Raw genomic sequence first — 18,466 nt, forward strand, 5'->3', positions numbered from 1 at the left:
AGTAATGCAGATTCCAATTGAAATGATGGTTTCTTCTTCCTGTTCATAATGTGACCCAGGTGCAAAATATGTATTTGATTCCTTGACAAGTTTTTAGATGGGTATTTTATACTATTTGGAAGAAGAGAACAGATGTTTGAAGTTCAAGGTCCACACGCCACACATGCTGCATGAAGTGTGTATAGGGCTTGCCACATGCTACATCTTGGCATCTTGAATCTTTAAATTATATGCTGTAGATGATCCTGAAACTTAGTCATGCTATCGATTTGTGAATTCTTTAAATGTTTTTTATTATTATTTTAATTTAAAAGCAAATGGGAAAAAATGTATATTTTGATGAGCTAGGGTGTTATTTTTTGAAAGTCAACGTAGATGAATTAGCAGCAAAGCTATAGCTGCTGAATGCACTGAACCTTTAGAATGTGATCATTTTTATTTTTTATTTTAGATCGTTGAATACCAATTTAAAAAGACAATGTTAGCATTTCAGTGTGGTACCACAGAATTTTCTCTCCCTTCAGACATTAATCAGTTTAATAGTCACGGTGCTTTAAATAGACTTTAAGTGGGTTGTTTGTTAAATGATCAATGTGCTTCCATTGGAGGAATTAAGGGCAGACTACTTCTTCTTTCTTTCTTTTTAAGGAAACCCTCTGGCCCATTGTGGTGCTATAAAGCCACCATGATACTACTTATGGTGAATCCTTATTCTAACTCTCATGTGTCAAGATCTGTTATTTCATTTTCAGTGGGTCTTCCCAACAGGTAAATACTCAATCTCAAAAGTGTGAGGGTTTCTTTGGAGGAAAAGTTCAGCACAACTAAAACGATGGGGATAAAGCCATGGTGTAATGACTGCCACATCAGAATGAACACGGATTGGGCCCAGTCTTTGGTTATAAAGGGAAAGAACTAATAGTTTCTTCATTTTCAGCAGACTAGTTTTATTCTAAAGACGTTTTCAACAAACAAAAGTGAAAAAAGGCTGCATTTACCTCATGCACAAAAAGATTTACAAAATACTTAATGCTGGAATAAATGCCATTGGCTTAAGAAGTCTATTAGTGAGCTGTCATTTGACAAATCAAGCTAGCCCCCGTTAATATTTATTATAAATAGGGAGGAATAATAGATTAAACAAATAACTGTCAGTGCTATAAACTTTGAAACTATGGCTTGGACTGTTGCCCCAGTCCTTCAGTTCCAGTATAGAAAGCTGAAATGTATATTGAGAATTCTTTTTATTGGTCACATACCCCTTTAGTGCAAATGTTCATGAAGTGCGAAAGGTCATTGAAAAGGAAAAATTAGCCAAGTGACTTACAAAACAATGCACTGGAAGCTTCTTCACCAACCGCATCTACTTGAGTGGGGGCTGAGCTCAAGAGCACAGGCCTTGTCCCATTCGTTACAATAGTCTGTTGCAGGTGACGTTTCTGGTAGATTGTAAGCCTGAGAGTATTTATATTTTGTGCTTCTCTATAAACAGAGTGTTTACTCCACTTAGTTGAGCCCAGCCACATGGATCTGATGGATCTTGCGGCTAAAACATCACTAGCCCATACACTGTATTTGCATATGCATGTTGAAATACCTATTGCATTTGTACTCCCCACCCTGTCTACTTCTGCACATGGTGTAAAATTATATTTTTGTAAAATCTTTCTTATGTACTGATCATTCATGTATGACTTTGCTATAGGCAAATCCTTAAAATAGTTGAGAAATGCAACCTTATAATTAAAATGTTCTATCCTTCTCTTAGCAGTTTCAGACTTTACAGCAAAATTACTCCCCTCCTCCCCAAAGGAAAAAATTGTGTTGTATTTCACTGTTACATTTTTCTCACCACACTAGAGAAAGGGCTGCACTTAGATTGTTTTCCCCACGCTATATTATTGCAAGATGAGAATGCACCACTCCATTCTGAGAAACCGATCACTAGGGAGAATTGCTTTATGTATTTAGAAAGGAGGGCTTAGTCCTTCATAGCTACATGGAGGAATTCAGAATTGCCAGAAACTCAGAAGGCTTTGCTGCCTTGGGGTTCTGTTGTGCTAACAAAATGGGCATATAAATAAGGTAAGTTTACAATTCATAACTCCTGAATTAAATGTCTTATAACTTAAAGCTACCTGATCAGTAATTTAATCTCTGTTGACTTAAAATGATTAAAAAGTTAACTGTCTGATCTCGCCAGTGGTAAAGTGCAAACTTCCTTCAGCTCAGACGAAGTGTTCCTGTAGATTGGGAAGGAACCATTATTTAAAGCTGTCTAGTCTGAGGTCATAATTAAAACATCTAGTGCTATATTTAGAAGATTACGGTTATGAACTTCCATTGGATCAGATTTCAAACATGTCTGGAGGTTCAGACCAGCCTTTTTTTCCTACTGGCAAAAGCATATAGTTGTGTCACATTTATATCAAATTGTTTTGCCCTGCTTTTGAGTAGATTGGTAGTAGCTTAGGCAGAACCCTTCTTTTCTTTCCTTTACAATCCGACATAAAATCTTAGGGAGCCTACAGTAAACACACATGATACTTTGTGCAGAATGTCCCAACATACACCCATGGTGTGCATCAAAGAATGCTATTATTTTCAAAACCTCATTTATTGTTTTGGGATTATGCAATGCTTGTAACTTGGAAGTAATAGCCACGTTCTTAAGTAAATTGAAGCGTTTTTGTTCCATTGTCCTACGTAGCTGGAGAGTGATCTTGACTCATTCATTCATTACCTAGGTTACAGAATTCCTCTAATAGCTATACTAAAAAAACCCAACTAGATAAATATAATTTTATAGGCGTTTGTGTTGTAATAGGAAAAAAGTGGTTCTACATTTTTACTTGAATTTCCCACTTTTTTGGCTTTCTGAAGAAACTTAAGAAAGAAAACTACTGGTTAAGTATGGATGGTTTTGGAGGAAGAATATGTTGACACTTCATTTTATTGTATACATAGATTTCATGAGCATAGCATTGATTTTTCTGGAGAAAGGCATATTTTATTCTTACTTCCCTGGTGCATTCTATTAGATACAGAACCAAGGTTAGTCTTAAATCTGATACGAAATGAGGATCAGGAATAGATGGGAAGTGATATTGTTTGGAAAGCCAACTAATAGATGCTTCATTCTCTCAGTGAAAGGGAAACAATGGAGGGCAACTGTGTTTTGTTTTGTTTTTTAAAAATGTTTTATGTAGAATATCATTATAACATAGATGTGTGTGTGCGTTTAAAAGCAAAATGTTACAAGCTGAACATCTCTTCCCACCCCCTTTTCCTATTACTGCTTGAATAGACTGAGGAAATGTTCAAATAAAGTGTTGTCACTCTTTATTTATATATACATACATATATATAGAGTTGTTGCTGTAGTGTACAGTATGAAAAATCACTTCTTTTCTTTTTGACGTGTAAGAATTGACGTGGGGGAGAACCAACCTTCAACAGATTAACTTTTATATATATATATAAAATACACGTGGAACAGAGTGGAACATCGGTTGTGAGTGCCTCACTACACATGCAAATCAGTCCCAAAGATGGTTGGCATGGGGTGTCTCTTAATTCTTTGCACTAAATGCTGCTTCCATCTAGTAGTGAATTTTGACTATTTAACAAAAAGAAGTTTGATACCTATTCTGACTTTGCTGAAAGAAAACTTCTGGCGTTGTATCAATTGCACTAGTAACAGTGCACATATTCAAATAAAGGTACGCTGTTATTACCTGTACTGCCTGAATTGTTAATATCTGTCAATAACAACCCTATGTGCCTATGAGTATGCTTCATTGAACCTAGTGTGGCCTAAGAGTAAGCATGCAGGGGATTCTGCCATTTATTTCATATTGGTTTGATGAAGTGAGGATTTGTTGTGATGGTGTGGTCACTTGACCTTCAGCTGGGCACTGCTGTTTACCGGGAGGTAGGGAATGAGGTCCATGTGGTATTAAATGTATTGGCGGAGCCAATCTGGTTCTCCCTCTAGTAATAAACACTGCTTCGTTGTATAATCTCACTTAATTTCACACAGAAACCATGTCCTCCATTGACTTGGATTGCAGCCATGTTGTATTTTTACGTTTATTAAAACTTCCCATCACATCTCCCTTCTCCCGAGATAAGACCCAAATTAGAAATAAAATGAGCACCTCTCAGTGCTGTTACTTCTGTTCATAGCTACTCTAAAATCCTGGTTTTCTCCATATGAGCAGCTATTGCTTTTGGTCTGAGGTGGGGGAATGTGTGTGTGCTCAGGGGGAGGGTTTCCAAAGGAACCAGGGAGTAAGATACTGGGGTCATTCTGTGGTACATTTTTTTCCTTTTGATACACAGGAGTATATTTGTAAATCTAGGAAGTCCCTCTTGAGTGTGTAAAACCACTATTTTATTTTATGGTGGCTCCATTTTATTCACTTTCCAACTGATAGGTACTAAACCAACCAAGTTTGCTGTTGGTATAAATGTAATAGCATCATGCTACATTCTCATGCCATTGCAACCTACTTCAAGAGATACTGATTTGGACGAAAGGTGTGCAATATTTACTAATACTTTAAAGTACAGAGATTTGGTATGCAAAGTTTAAAAGGCAGTTTAAAAGTTACTTGCCCCTTTTGGCTCTGGCTTATTAATGAATCTACAAACAATGACCCTAAGATGTCAAGAAGCTAATTCTAAAAATATACAAGATGCTAAAATGTGCTAGTGAAATTTGCAGCAGTACAAAAAAAGTGTTTAATTGTACTGCAGTTAAACTAGTCAGATGGCTCAAGTTTTTATTGCGTTATGCAAAGTTTCAACTACAACACACGCACACATACCAATTATCTGGTTTATATTTGTGCTAAATGAGTGTTTGCTCATTTCATGTGGTGGCTACAGAAACCTATAATCTGGTTTGTTTGAAAGATGTTCAGGCTTCTGCAAGGAATCGTCTGAACCCCCCCCCCCCTTATTTTTTGTACAGGAGGACTCAGTCTTTAACAAATTGATCAGAACATTTAACAAAGATGTTGTCATTTGAATAATTTTTCTAGTGTGTAGGATGTTCAGTAGTTTTGGAAGAAATGTTTATTTTCCTGACTGAAATGGATGCACTTGGGAGTGCATTTCATTAAGTGAATCTTGCTTGTGTTTTTTTCAAACTCTTGCGCTTCACACCTGTCTGCTTGACATATAGCTCCTTCCCTTCTTCTAGTCCACATACAGCAGTACCTCTGGGTGTGAATGGGAACCGTTCCAGAGCCCCTTTCGCATCCAGAGCAGAACGTCGCGATTCTCCTCTTCTGCTCATGCATGTAACGTCATTTTGAGCGTCTGCGCGTGCGCGAGCTGCAAAACCCAGAAGTAACGCGTTCCGTTACTTCTGGGTTGCCGCAGAGCTCAACCCAAAAACGCTCAGCCTGAAGCAACTTCACCCTGAAGTATGACTGTATATGGAAGTTTTTAATAAAAAACAACCCCAGACCAAGTAAGTTGCTGCTTTATATTTATCCACAATCCAGTTACATCTCTATACTTTGTTAGTATAGTAGGCTGAATTAAGTATTTTAGGATTTCAGCATTTTTAAGGCAGCCTCTTCTCCCCTTTTATTTCCACTTTCAAATCCCCTCCCCATTTTGCAGCATTTTTAATAGTGATATAAGTAGATATCTCTCTGCCTTGGATATATTTGTGAAGGCATGTTTCCTCTTTGGTACTAACTTCAGATTGCCATTCTTTGTAGCCAAATCATATTCTTCAAAGACAATGCCGAGTGCCAAGCAATCACTCAGAAGAAGAATGTAAGAAGATGACAAAAACCATGTCTGATCACCGGTCTATTGTTTTCTATGTTGGTTGGCAATTGCACTCCAGCTTTCTGGGTTCTTTTGCAGCCCTACTTAGGGATGCTGGGGATTGATCTGCATCGTAATAAGATACATAGTGTAGGCATAATAGCTAGCCTGGAGTATGACTACAATTGGCTTCTTTGCCATTGCTACATAGGTGCCTTAAAAAAGGTAAAGGGACCCCTGACCATTAGTTCCAGTCGTGACCGACTCTGGGGTTGCGGCGCTCATCTCGCTTTATTGGCCGAGGGAGCTGGTGTAGAGCTTTCGGGTCATGTGGCCAGCATGACTAAGCCGCTTCTGGAGAACTGGGGCAGCGCACGGAAACGCCGTTTACCTTCCCGCCCGAGTGCTACCTATTTATCTACTTCCACTTTGACGTGCTTTGGAACTGCTAGGTGGACAGGAGCAGGGACCGAACAACGGGAGCTCACCCCGTCATGGGGATTCGAACCACTGACCTTCTAATGGGCAAGTCCTAGGCTCTGTGCATTACCATAGAACAAATGTTCACAGGCTTCTTGTCTATATGAGTTACACCCTACAGCTTTTCAGGATGGAAACCATTCCCATTTTATACATTCTTCTCTTTGTTTGGAGATTTGACAGAATGCTGCTGTGTGGTCGTCTTGACTACAACTTCTTCCCAGTGGGAAGGTTTGTTGTTTTAATCTGCACATCAAACGGCCACAAATCACTTAGCTTATTCTAGCATTCTCATTTCTAGTGTTTGTTCAAAATGCATGGTGTGTTTATATAAATATATGAAGCTCCTTGCCCTCAAAATGTTGTTGTTTAGTCGTCTTGGTCCTGCTCGACTCTCCGTGACCCCATGAACCAGAGCATGCCTTGGAAACACTCACTTTCATCTCAAAGCTTCTACTTTTTTATGTCTATGGAGTTTTCTTGGCAAAATACTGGAGTGGATTGCCAGTTCCTTCCCCAGGTGGATCACATTTAGTCTAAACTCTTAGCTGTGACCTGTCCGTCTTGGGTGGCCCTGCATGGCATAGCTCATAGCTTCTGGGAGTCCTTCAAGCCCCTTCACCACGACAAGGCAGTGATCCACGAAGGAGCCTCAAAATGTATGCATACGCATATAAACCTAAAAGAATAAGTGGGGGGAAATCCTGTTCTTTTGGCTCACTGGTTCATGGAAACCCACCCAGAGAACTAACATTGACATGGACGAGGGAAAAGGTGCCATTAAGCGGCTTCCTGTGAAGATTCAAACTGCCATCAAGTCAGCTACGTAAGAAACTGGCAGAAGCTGCTCTTTCCTCCAAGCCTGGATGTTGCCAAAATCTCTGTTCCTGGATCTGATGAGAGGTTAAAAGCAAATGTGCTGTTCTTTATCACAGGCAAGAGAGTGCCTGTAACTTTTAGAACTTGTGCCTCAGCTTGCTCTTCCCTCATGATTCCTTTCTCCTGGTGTGCCATGTCGTTATAGATTGTGAGCCTGAGGGCAAGGACTGGCCCATATTAAAACTGATTTTTGTAATGTCTCATTGGAGCCCTTTTGGCTAAAGGGCCAGCGTATGAATGCTATATAAAAAAACCACTTTTATTCCACTTTCCCGTTGAATGTATTGAATGTATATATTTACATTCAATCGCTTCAGAAGACATTGCTGCATTTTTTCCCCCTACAGACCAGCGGTTTTCTTTTGTGAGTACTTTCAGATAGAAAAGTTACGGGAAGTGTCACGCAAGGGCTGCCCAGGAACATAGCAATTTGGTTTACCAGGATAATTATATTTAGTTCTTTAATGTTCAGTTCTTGCGGATTTTGTGTGTGTGTGTTTAAGGAAGGCAAACATTTGGCCTCATTTATTCCATCCTGTGAGGAGGCTTTGTGGTGTTTTCAGTTAACAGTTACCTTGGCTGTAAGAGGTTCAAGATTAAAAGGTCATTTACATTCTCATTCTGAAAATGATAGTTGACACGGATTTGTACTTTCATAAATTACAAAAAGTGATAGAAAGTAATATTACGTTAACCAAGCAGACCAGGTTTCCTACTGCTTGGTTAACGTAAGACATGAAGCGTGAAAACCTAGGCATGTTTGTTTATTTTACTACATTTCTATCCCATTTTCCGTCATGCACCCATCCAAGCACTGGCTAAACAGACCTACTTAGTTTCAGCAAAGTGGTGGCCTCTGTATTCAACAGGGCTTCTTCCCAGGTAACGGTACATGGAAGTTACAGCCTTAATCTGTTAACAAACATCAGTATCCTGTGGTACATTACCTGTCTCCCCCTAAATACATAGCTGCATTGGAGTGCCAGCTGTGCTGGTTGGCATCCCTCACAAAAACTGACTTAGAATTTTCAGTAATAGATCTGACATCTACCTACCAGTTAATTATCTGTAATTTATGGGAAGTTTGTTAAAAAAAAGGTGGTGGGCGTTACAATACAGTGTAGAGGCCACCACTCTGAGAGCAATGCTTTGCTCCAAGCATCTTGAAGGAAAAGATTTTAAGCAGGCCTCTACCTGAAGACCCTTAAAAGTGTAAGTGTTCCTATGTAGATGAGCAAGGCCTGGCTCAGTTCAGACTCTGAGCCTTAATAAATCAAAATGAACAGTGAGCTAATAGTAAGCCCATGCTGTTTGTGGAGAGTTGACTTTTTATGTTCCTACCTATTTGTGGGCAAAGCCAGAGGTGCCCCAAAGCCATTTTCCAAATTGCCTCCATTTCTAGTATGCAGCCAATGTCAAAAGGTGAAGAAAGCAGCAAGGTGTTACTACCAAACTCTTAAAATATAGTCTGGTTGTTTTAAATTTACAGCTTTCTGTCTTGATCTTCAGAGTTACCTATCACATCTTGATATATATGCTTGTTTCGGGACCTCTTCTTACAAACATAGATATACTTTGGACCACAATTTAAAGTTTACAGCATGAAGTATGCTGTCTCATATCAATCACTTCCTGAATTTGGCCATCGGGCTTCATCAAGATTCGTTAGGCATCTAATGCTTTGTTCTGTACATAGGGATGGGGTAATCCAGCCATTTCGCTTCCCTATTTCCCCCCAAAATTAAGTTCTTCATATTTCTGTAGCAGTTTGCAATTTAAAAAAACCTATGAAGGCTAGAAACGTGATGTAAAACAAACCTCAGAGTTTAAGCAGCCACATGATATATAAGGCATATGGACATAATTTGACAAAGCTCACACTGTTAAGTTCCCTGTTGGACTATATCTGCTTTCAGTGTGGGCAATTTGCCATATATAATAATCTGCTCCGCCGCACTATAAATGAGATGGGCCACAGAAGCTCCCTTGACCTCAAACTTTTGGGCCTCAACTTAAGCTTGATGCCCTATATTTAAAAATCCTGACTTACAGAGAGACAAACATCGGTCTGCAGCCTATAGTAACCAACCTATGTTTTTCAGCAGAAAGAAACACATCAACATTGAACAACTGGCTTTTTGTCAAGGTAGGTTACTGTGTATAAAAAAGCAATGCCTACCACAGTTTCAACAAAAGGTGAGTTCTGCAAAGGAAAGGCAAGAAGGCTGGCGCCTTATCCTCTTGATCCATATATTCCCATAGGGAAGTTGTGTCAGTGTTAAATTCCTATAAGTAACACACACATCTCCAGCTTTCATTGTGTTCTAAATGTGCAGTTCAAAATAAAATAATACAGATATTATTTTGTGCTGGACTTCAGAATTAGGAACAGCACAACAGCTGTATATGTCTATGCAGTGGAATGTGGTAAATGCAATTGACACTAAATTTTAGTTGCATGCTCACAATAGCTCCTGTTGACCAGCATATTTTTTTTACATCTAATACTGAGGATGTGAAATACTGTCCAGGCTACGTCAGATGGAGAGGGTGTACTATAGTGAGAATCTCTTTGATTGCAACATTAACCTTCTCTTGGCATTCAGTAGTTCTTGAAGATGCTGATTCTCCCAGTGCCCCAAGAAACCTGTTAAGAAGCTGTCAGAAATTGCCTTACTGCACTGGCAGATTCAGGACATTCATATTTTATTAATAACTTCACTGTCTTTCAACCTGAGAGATCTCCAGATCATTTTACACACAATGGGCCGTAACAGTGATGCTTCTCCTCATCAGAAGTCTTATTAGGCTTACCTGTGATGAGATTTGAAATTGTGATGTGGGTCCAGTGTCGCTCATTCCACTGCCTGGCAACATCAACCTTTTTAGGTGTAAAATTCTTTATCCTAGAGCAAGGGAAAATCCAATGGCATCATGGTCTTGGGAGTGGCATCAGTGGTGTCCCAATTTTGCTGCTCATGGCTAGCAGGAGACACAGCAATGGGGAAGTGATAAGCCATCATGGAAGATGAAGATGAGGCTGCTCATGCCTTGTTCCTCACTCCCACCCCTCCCATGGTCAGGTTTCTATGCTACGTCCACCAGCCAGTGTGTGCTGTTGTTTAGTGCCACATTGGTACAAGTAAGACTTCACCCATCCTTGATTTGATCATGGATGAGGGTGCTGATCTGGTGTGCGCTACTGAGACCTTTGTGGGTGAGCTGGGAAGAGTTGATCTATCCCAGCTGTCTGCTCAAATACTCAATACAGCATCAGCAGAGTGCAAGTAGATAAGTAGGTACCACTTGGGTGGGAAGGTAAACAGCATTTCCGTGCACTGCTCTGGTTCACCAGAAGCGGCTTAGTCATGCTGGCCACATGACCCGGAAGCTGTATGCCGGCTCCCTCGGCCAATAAAGCGAGATGAGCACCGCAACCCCAGAGTCGGTCACAACTGGACCTAATGGTCAGGGGTAGCTTTACCTAGGCTGCAGACCTCTCCTGTTCTCCAAGAATTCTCAAAGATTATAAGAGGCTCTGAGAGGACCTCTGCAAGCTACTTCAGTAGCCTTGTGTGCAGCTCATTAGATCCTGGAGATCTGAATTCATTTAAAGTAGCTAGGTCAGGGGTCAGCAACCCGCGGCTCTGGAGCCGCGTGTGGCTCTTTTACACCTTTTCTGGGGCAGATACTAGCGAGGGGAGGAGGCGCATTGTGTGCCCCAACACTCCCCACTGTTTTAAATGTCGCAATGGTTTTGCGGCTCCCAGTTTTTTTTTCTTCGGTCCAAGTGGCTCTTTTTGTCTTAAAGGTTGCAGACCCCTGATAGGTGTTTCCTTAACACATCTTTTCATATCTTGGGCTTCAACTTCCTCCTTGCATCCTTAATTCTGTTATCACAAAATTTGACACTGCTTTCCTTTTGGCTGAAGACAGGTGCAAAGTAGGTGCTGGGCAGTTCTGCCCTCTCTGTCACCCAATAGCCTATTTCCATCTTCTCCACGCAGAGAACCTACAATTTATTCTTCCTCTTGCTTCAAACATAGCTGAGGAAACCTTTTATTATGTGCCTTCAATATTTAAGAAACTCCCATCTATCTTGGACTCCCTTCTCTTTGAATATCTAGCCTGAGCAAACTCAGGCAAAATTTAGCGTTTCTGAAACAAGGGTCGTGGTGGTTTGAGTTAATGCTATGTGTGACAGCTAATTGTGGCAAGTAATGGTGTCCACAGAAGCAAGTGCCTTCAGATGGCCTAATGCAGCCGTCTTTGCTTCCCCCCCCCCCCCGCCGCCTGCCTTCAAAAGCCATCCGGGATAGCAGGAAGCGCTTCCCTGCTATCCCGGACTGCTTTTAAAATGCTGGCGGTGGGGAGCAAAGCCTTTCGGCCCCCGCCGGCCTTCCTGGACCTCTTCTGAAGGCCGGAGGGGGGGGGAAAGCAAGCCCATAGGGAAATTCGTTTTGCGAAGCGCCTCCAAAACGGAAAACCCTTTCGTCTAGCGGGTTTTTCGTCTTGCGAGGCCTTCGTCTTGCGGGGCACCACTGTAACTAGTTATTGCAATAGGATCAAAGGTGGTGTGAAAACAGAGGTCAGCTACTTCCTGTAAGAACTTCAGCCAATGAAACATGGCGAAATGTCCTGACTGAAGTCATTCTGTGTTTTTAACTATCCTTTTCAGACGAAGGCTCAGGGAGAGGACAATGGCAGATCCTGGCAGGAGCAGACTTAGAATTTGGAGCCAAAGCTGAGTTTCACAATCTGCTGTCAGTTCCAGGACTCAGTCCTGGAATCTATATATAAGATGGGAAACACTGTAGTGTAGAAAACACTTCTGAGCATATGCAATTTTCTCACTGGTGAAGAACGGTACTTTCTTTGTAAATATGGGGTTAAGGCCATAACAGATTTTAACAGATTTGGAGAGAGATAACAGATTAGAAGATAGATAGCAAATTTAGACTACAACCATAAAAAACCAATCACACTGAACTCACTGGACCTTACTTCAGACTTAAGTATTTCTGAAGGCAGTAAAATTTAATCATAGAAATTTTAAACACTCCATTACAAAGGAGCCAATTCCAGATTTCTCTCTTTAAAATGTGAAATCTATATATTTGGATTCCAAACACAGGGGTTTCGCATTTTAAAAGGTTCAGTCTGATTAAAACTGATTCTAGAAGACCAGATCCACTCCAGAGTTAGAGCATATATGCACAATGCCCTCCTCATGGACCAAACCCAGTTATTTAATGTTTCTCACCCTCACAGTCAGCCTGCTGCTCATCTCAGCTTTCCTCCTCAAAACGAAGGACTATGTTTGGACAGAGCTTACAAAAGCACCACAGTCCCTGAAATATAACTTTCCCATGTCTTTAAAACCCTTCTGTAGGCTGTTTTAATAACTGCTTTGCCTTCACTTAAGCATGACTCTGATGCTTGGCACTTGGTGTCGTACACAAACATCCCAAAATAAAAATGCTACAAGATATCCCAGGAACTCCTCAGGAGCTTTAAAAAGAGATTTGCGCTTGGGGACCAGATGCCTTTTCTTCAATGAAGACAAATGGTGCAACTAGGCTGAAAAGGAACCAGCATCAGCACATAATGAGATTTCTTAAATAGGTGCAAGGAAACTTTCCTGTCAACATAGTGCCTGCAAAACTTTGTCAGATGTCCAGTTCCTGATTGGAAGATCTTTTTTTAAATGTTTTAATTGCTGGAAGTTGGAATAGTTAAACCATCTGTTTGGACAGCGTTGTGAAATGTTTATGTCTTGAACTGCTGATAAAAGTGGTCTGCTTGCAAACAGCGAGTGCAATAAATTAAATTGTCCCTGCCTGTCTTTCCAAGTCTTGGTCAGAGAAGAAACTCAAGGCTGCATTTTATGTGGTTCTCCTTACCCCCACCCCATTTTGGGAAGAGTGAGAGACTTGGAAATGTGTCCTGACAGTAACATTACTTATACAAAATAAGAGCAATTGGGCACCCATGGATGGGACTCTGTGAATGAACAGGAACGAGCCTCAGTAGAAAGAAAAGCAGACCTCCTTTCGGAGAGCTTTGCAAGTCCAACGTGATGGAAGGCGAGGCAGCAGGGGGTTCGATGCCAGCCGGCAAGAAAGCAGCCAGCAAACCGATGCGGATAGCCCTTGGCGTGTTCGTGACCAGCACGGTCGCGCTTGGCACTGCGCTTTTCCTGGGTAAGTGTCAAAAAAATTGTGGCAGCATAAAATGAAACTTTTGCAAGGCTCTTAAAAAAACCCCAATCCTGGCTACAACAGCTTTGCCACTTGTATTCGGTTTGCTTAACTATGCTAATCACATTTTAATGTTCCTTCACTCCCACTGCTATTCAGTTGAAACGATGAATGAGCTTATTGTTGGTGGAGGGTCTTGGCTCTATGTGAAGGACTACCTAAGAGGATTCAAAGGTCCTGAAGTTACTATCCTGCTGTTGTAGGATTCTGCAGAAATTGCAAATTAAGTTAACACTTTCCATTTTTAGTATTTGGAGATTCACTAGAAGCACATTTCATGCACACACACACCCCGAACTCACCAGCTGACTGGGAAATATCAAAGGTGGCTGTGAAAACATGTTAAAAAGCAATGTAAAATCAGAAACCTGCAGATTAAAAACACACACACAAAATTCTAAGTTGGTATCAACAACTGGCTGGATCCAAAAGACAGCCACTAAGTCACGATATCTCTCAAGTTGTGATGATTAACATACGGCTTCTGAATAAATACTGCTAATAGCTTATGTGTCTTTCAAAGATTGAATTTCATGCATGTACTTTTTGCAGGGCCCCTTTTAGGGAGTCCTTCTATTTGATTTTCAATGCAATGATGGCTAAATCTGCTGTCCTATAGCCACTTTCCTAGAAGTAAGCCTCATTGGATTCAGTGAAGCTTCCAAGTAGAGATTGCATGGTAAACGTTCTAATGATGTCCACAAAGATATCATTAAAAGATTAATAGATGAATTGTGGAGTCTTTAAAGAGGTGAGGAAATAATCTCTTCATCAGATGCTTTAACTAAATCTGAAAGAGCTGAAAGACAAATATTTCGTACCCAATATCTTGTTGCTGTGATGAAGAACTTGTACTGAATTATTGCATGATAGTCATTGCCAAGATCCATTTACTGAATGATTTATTCAAAATATCGTGGTCAAAGGGGTTGCAAAGAGTAAGGTAATGCAGTGGCCATGTCTACATATTCAAAATTAATCTCTATAGGCATTATTGGAACTGTAAGACTATGAGGGGAGGAGGGGAAGATATCTAACAGAATTCGAAGTACAGTGGTACCTCGGGTTACATACGCTTCAGGTTACATACACTTCAAGTTGCAGCCTCTGCTGACCCAGAAATAGTACCTCGGGTTAATAACTTTGCTTCAGGATGAGAACAGAAATCGTGCTCTGGCAGCGCGGCAGCAGCAGGAGGCCCCATTAGCTAAAGTGGTGCTTCAAGTTAAGAACAGTTTCAGGTTAAGTACGGACCTCCGGAACGAATTAAGTACTTAACCCGAGGTACCACTGTACCTTTATTTATGATTTCCATGGTCATGACAGTTAAACTAGCGCAGGACCTGATACAAGGTTGTAGCATAGATGTACCATCTATGTCTAAGGAAAAGATATTGTTCTTTGTATCTATTGTATAATCCCAGTGGATTGAAAAAGACTACAGCGCCCACCTAGGCATTTCCTCAGTTGTAAGTCCTGCTGAATTCAATGGGGACTTCCTCTCAGATGAGTGTGGACAGGATTGCAAGCCACTGAACAGAAAAGGATTTTCCTTACTGAGCGCCTTTAACAGAATATTCCAGATTATTGTCAGGGTATATATATTCTACACACAGGAGATCAAAATTAAAACTTAATTTTGCAAAGGAATTATGCATTCTTTTTTAAAGCTTTGCATGCTTTAATCTGCCTTCCAAAGACTCTTTATTATATGTTTCCCCCCCCCAAAACCTGATGGAAAGGACAAAAAAACAAAGCGAAATTCTATGGTTTAGAGTCAGCCTCTAGGGGCACAGAAACAGGAGACAGGCAGCCAGCTACCTGTAGTAATCCCTCCCCCCATGAGAACACACTATGCAGAACTATTTTCCTTTACGACTTTTTTCAGCCACACTGTTGCAAGGTTTCTCCAGAACATTCTTTAAACATCATTACTATGCAAAATCTCAGATTAACTCTTGGATGCACTCAGTACACACAGTCCCCAACTTCTGTACAACTTGCAGAGCTCAGTACTGCAAATATATACAAACAAGCTTCTTCACATGCACAGCAATTTACTTGAAGACATTTTTTTCCATGTATGCATTTTTTATAATTGTTCATAGGGCTCATGGATAACACAAGCTCTAACAACAGCTAAAGAGCAAAGTAATGGGATGGAATGAATATGGGGCAAACTCTATATTGTATGCATGTTGTAATAACAAAAATGTTTTTTGAATAATGGAAATTTGTTTTGGGAGGCTGAGTGACAAAGAAAGGGAAGTTTAATAGGACTGTGCTTGTCCCTCTCCAGATACAATTTGGGACCCGATTCTGCACTTTAGAGGAGCCCTGATCCAACCTGGGATGAATCTAAGCCTGATGCAACACATATCCAGAAAATTGTGGGCCTCACAATGTTTAATCAGGATTTTAAACCTTAAGGGTGGGATGAATGCCACACTATGGTGAATGACTAGTCAATGCTGGAACTATCCCACCTTCCCTTCCCTTCTGCACTGTTTTCTGTTACTCCCAGACAGCCCACCAGCTGCCAGTTATGGGGGGGGGGCACAAGGGGGGGAGAGGGGAGAAAGCCCCATTGTGCAACCAGTTGTCCTTGGACAGGGCTTCCACTCATGGGGCTTGTGTTAGGTCAGGCATGGCCAAACTTAGCCCTCCCGCTGTTTGGGGACTACAACTCCCACCATCCCTAACTAACAGAACCAGTGGTCAGGGATGATGGGAATTGTAGTCCCAAAACAGCGGGAGGGCCAGGTTTGGCCATGCCTGTGTTAGGTGAATCCCACCCTAATTAAGCATGTGGGGAGGAGCGTAAGGGAGGAGGAGATGCACCCTTTCTCTCTTCGCTGTCTAAACATTTTGACAGTGCCAGATCACCCCAGGTGGACCCAATCTGACCTGAGCCTGCTCAAACCCACCCTGTCTGAATCACGGTCCACCCCAAATTGACTTAGTTTGGTTTGGGTTCAAGGATTCAGTCATACTGGTTGCACATCCCTAAGGCTTCACCCTTTTCCCACCAGAGGTTTTCCCATCCCAAATCACTCTGTTCAAACTGCTTTTCCCCCTGCAGAATTCTAACAATCTTCTGGAATTACCTAACCACTACCGTTGCCCTTTCTTCTTCTCAAAATTGTAGCACCCTAAGGCCGCTTTCATTTTTTTTAAAAAAACTTGTGCTTTGTTACCATTTATATTATGTTTTTAATTCACTGCATCCCCATAAGCTCAGAGCAGAGAGCTTCTCTTTGAGGAGCAAAATTTGTCAATAATAAAACATTTGAATATATGCAATTTTTAAATAGCCATAAAAATCAAGTCCTGTTCATCCTTGGCAACTAGATACAGTGGTACCTCGGTTTACGAACTTAATCCGTTCCGGAAGTTCATTCTTAAACCAAAGTCGTTCTTAAACTGAAGCGCGCTTTCCCTAATGAGGCCTCCCGCCGCCAGTGCCTTTCCACCGTTCGGTTTCTGTTCGTAGACCGAGGTCAAGTTCACAAACCGGGACACTACTTCCGGTTTTGCAGAGTTCATAAACCGACTAGTTAGTAAACAGGGCTGTTAAACCAAAGTACCACTGTAGTTGGTAAAGCAGAAGGATCTTTAAGAACTTAGAGAATTCAGAAAGTACATTCTCAGGAACCATTCTCATGGCTGTGATATTTAGCAGTTACATCATTTGTATACAAATAGCTATGTGCAGCCCATAAAGTGTTTGGGCAATAAAACAGATTGTGTGCATTCCATTAAGTGGATAAAGGACTAATCTCTGTTCCCTGTGTGACAGTGTTGGATCCAGATTAGTCACGCTTAGCGGAGTCTCATGGGAATGAATGGTTCTCATGTTATTCATAGTGAACTTGTCTCACTTATTTCAGCAGGTCCAATCTAAGGGAACTGTAGTTTGTTAAGGGTGCTGAAAGTTGTTAGGAGGCTTCTCTTCTCCCAAAGTTCCTTGAGAAGAGGAATTGATTGTTAAGCCAACTGTCATGACCCTCAATAAACTACAGTTCCTAGAATTATTTGAGGGATGCCATGACTGTTTAAAGTGGTATGATACTGCTTTAATTGTATATAGTTCAGCTGGGGCTTAAGCTTGGGGCCAACACATAATGTTTACATAGTAAAGGAATTAATACATTTTAGTTCTCTCACTCATTGTTCTTCATAATTTATGAACCATCCCTAATAGTGAAAGAATTAGCACATTTGAAGCAAAATCTTTCCAAGAATACTGATTATTTTTCATTAAACTAACATTGCTTCAGATCTCAAACAGCTTGATTTAGAGTAACCTTCTTGAGATCATTTCTGCTCTTCCTGTTAGCAACTGGGGGCCAAATTCATCATAGTGGAGCTATATCGGTTCATCTACCAGTGTGGTGAGACGCAAAGGAGACAACTCCATCTCTCTCCATTTCCTTCCTCCTTTGCTAGACTGGCCTTAGAGAGTCCTCAGGAAGGCTGTCTGTGAATGGCTTTAGCTGCTACACTGCTGCACCCTTTTCTTCCCAGTTCTTGAATCATTCTGCTCTCTAGCCTTTGGAGAAAAAAATAGAGAATGGAAGGTAAAACGTAAGCATCTGTCTCTTTGGCATGCTGGCTAGCATTCTGATTCAGGACTGATTCCTATATTATGTTGGTGGTGTGTTGTTGTGGCTGAAAAGATAAACAGTGTGGGTGCTGCTCCCTGCGCTGTTTGACAAACAGCACCTGTTTGTTTTCTTTCTGGCAACCATTGATGCTGCCAGTGTAACCTGAGCATTGTCTAATACTTTTTGACTTACTATTGCACGTGTTGACCAAGGATGCTGGAATTTTTCTTATGCACTAGCATGGTTTCCTTTGCTTTTTGCATTAGTGTTTGGTCCTTTGGATCTCAGCCGCTTCCTGCATGCTTCCTCCTTTGGCCTTTCCAGCACCAGAGCTCCAATGTTGGTTGGATCAGAGCTTCAGAGGAACCAGGGGCTTTGGAGAGGTAGGCTGTGACACTGGAGCTCCCTCTCTGGCACTGAAGCTTTATTTCCAGCTTCGGAGAGGATGAT

At 41.1% G+C, this 18,466-nt stretch overlaps 2 protein-coding genes and 2 long non-coding RNA genes across 6 annotated transcripts in view; 2 read left to right on the forward strand and 2 right to left on the reverse strand.

Moving 5' to 3' along the window:
• SMS (spermine synthase) overlaps nucleotides 1–3,742 on the forward strand; it is a 47,509-nt gene extending 43,767 nt beyond the window's left edge. For both annotated transcript variants that reach the window (XM_083734478.1, XM_083734479.1), the window contains exon 11: nucleotides 98–3,742. In XM_083734478.1, coding sequence (XP_083590604.1) covers nucleotides 98–140 — 43 coding nt within the window. In that variant the 3' untranslated portion in view covers nucleotides 141–3,742. The remainder of the gene's footprint in view (nucleotides 1–97) is intronic.
• On the reverse strand, nucleotides 3,196–7,410 carry LOC310842610. The gene is made up of 2 exons (XR_014563270.1): nucleotides 5,473–7,410; nucleotides 3,196–5,158 (listed from the first exon to the last, which is right to left on the reverse strand). It is a non-coding gene; the product is annotated as an uncharacterized lncRNA (long non-coding RNA).
• An 831-nt stretch (nucleotides 7,411–8,241) lies between these two features.
• LOC310842602 lies at nucleotides 8,242–12,541 on the reverse strand. Its single transcript, XR_014563263.1, has 2 exons — nucleotides 12,413–12,541; nucleotides 8,242–9,303 (listed from the first exon to the last, which is right to left on the reverse strand). It is a non-coding gene; the product is annotated as an uncharacterized lncRNA (long non-coding RNA).
• The window catches only part of PHEX (phosphate regulating endopeptidase X-linked), a gene marked incomplete at its 5' end in the record, with an annotated part of 95,468 nt that continues 86,242 nt past the window's right edge, over nucleotides 9,241–18,466 (forward strand). Inside the window, 3 exons of one of the 2 annotated variants that reach the window (XM_083734262.1) lie at nucleotides 9,241–9,295; nucleotides 13,167–13,352; nucleotides 18,283–18,399. In XM_083734262.1, coding sequence (XP_083590388.1) covers nucleotides 9,241–9,295; nucleotides 13,167–13,352; nucleotides 18,283–18,399 — 358 coding nt within the window. Of the gene's footprint in view, nucleotides 9,296–12,660; nucleotides 13,353–18,282; nucleotides 18,400–18,466 lie in introns of those variants that run through there. The other variant, XM_083734263.1, reaches the window with a different exon arrangement.

Source organism: Podarcis gaigeae, assembly GCF_964106915.1.
Source record: "Podarcis gaigeae genome assembly, chromosome: 4".
Classification (NCBI taxonomy): Eukaryota; Metazoa; Chordata; class Lepidosauria; order Squamata; family Lacertidae; genus Podarcis; species Podarcis gaigeae.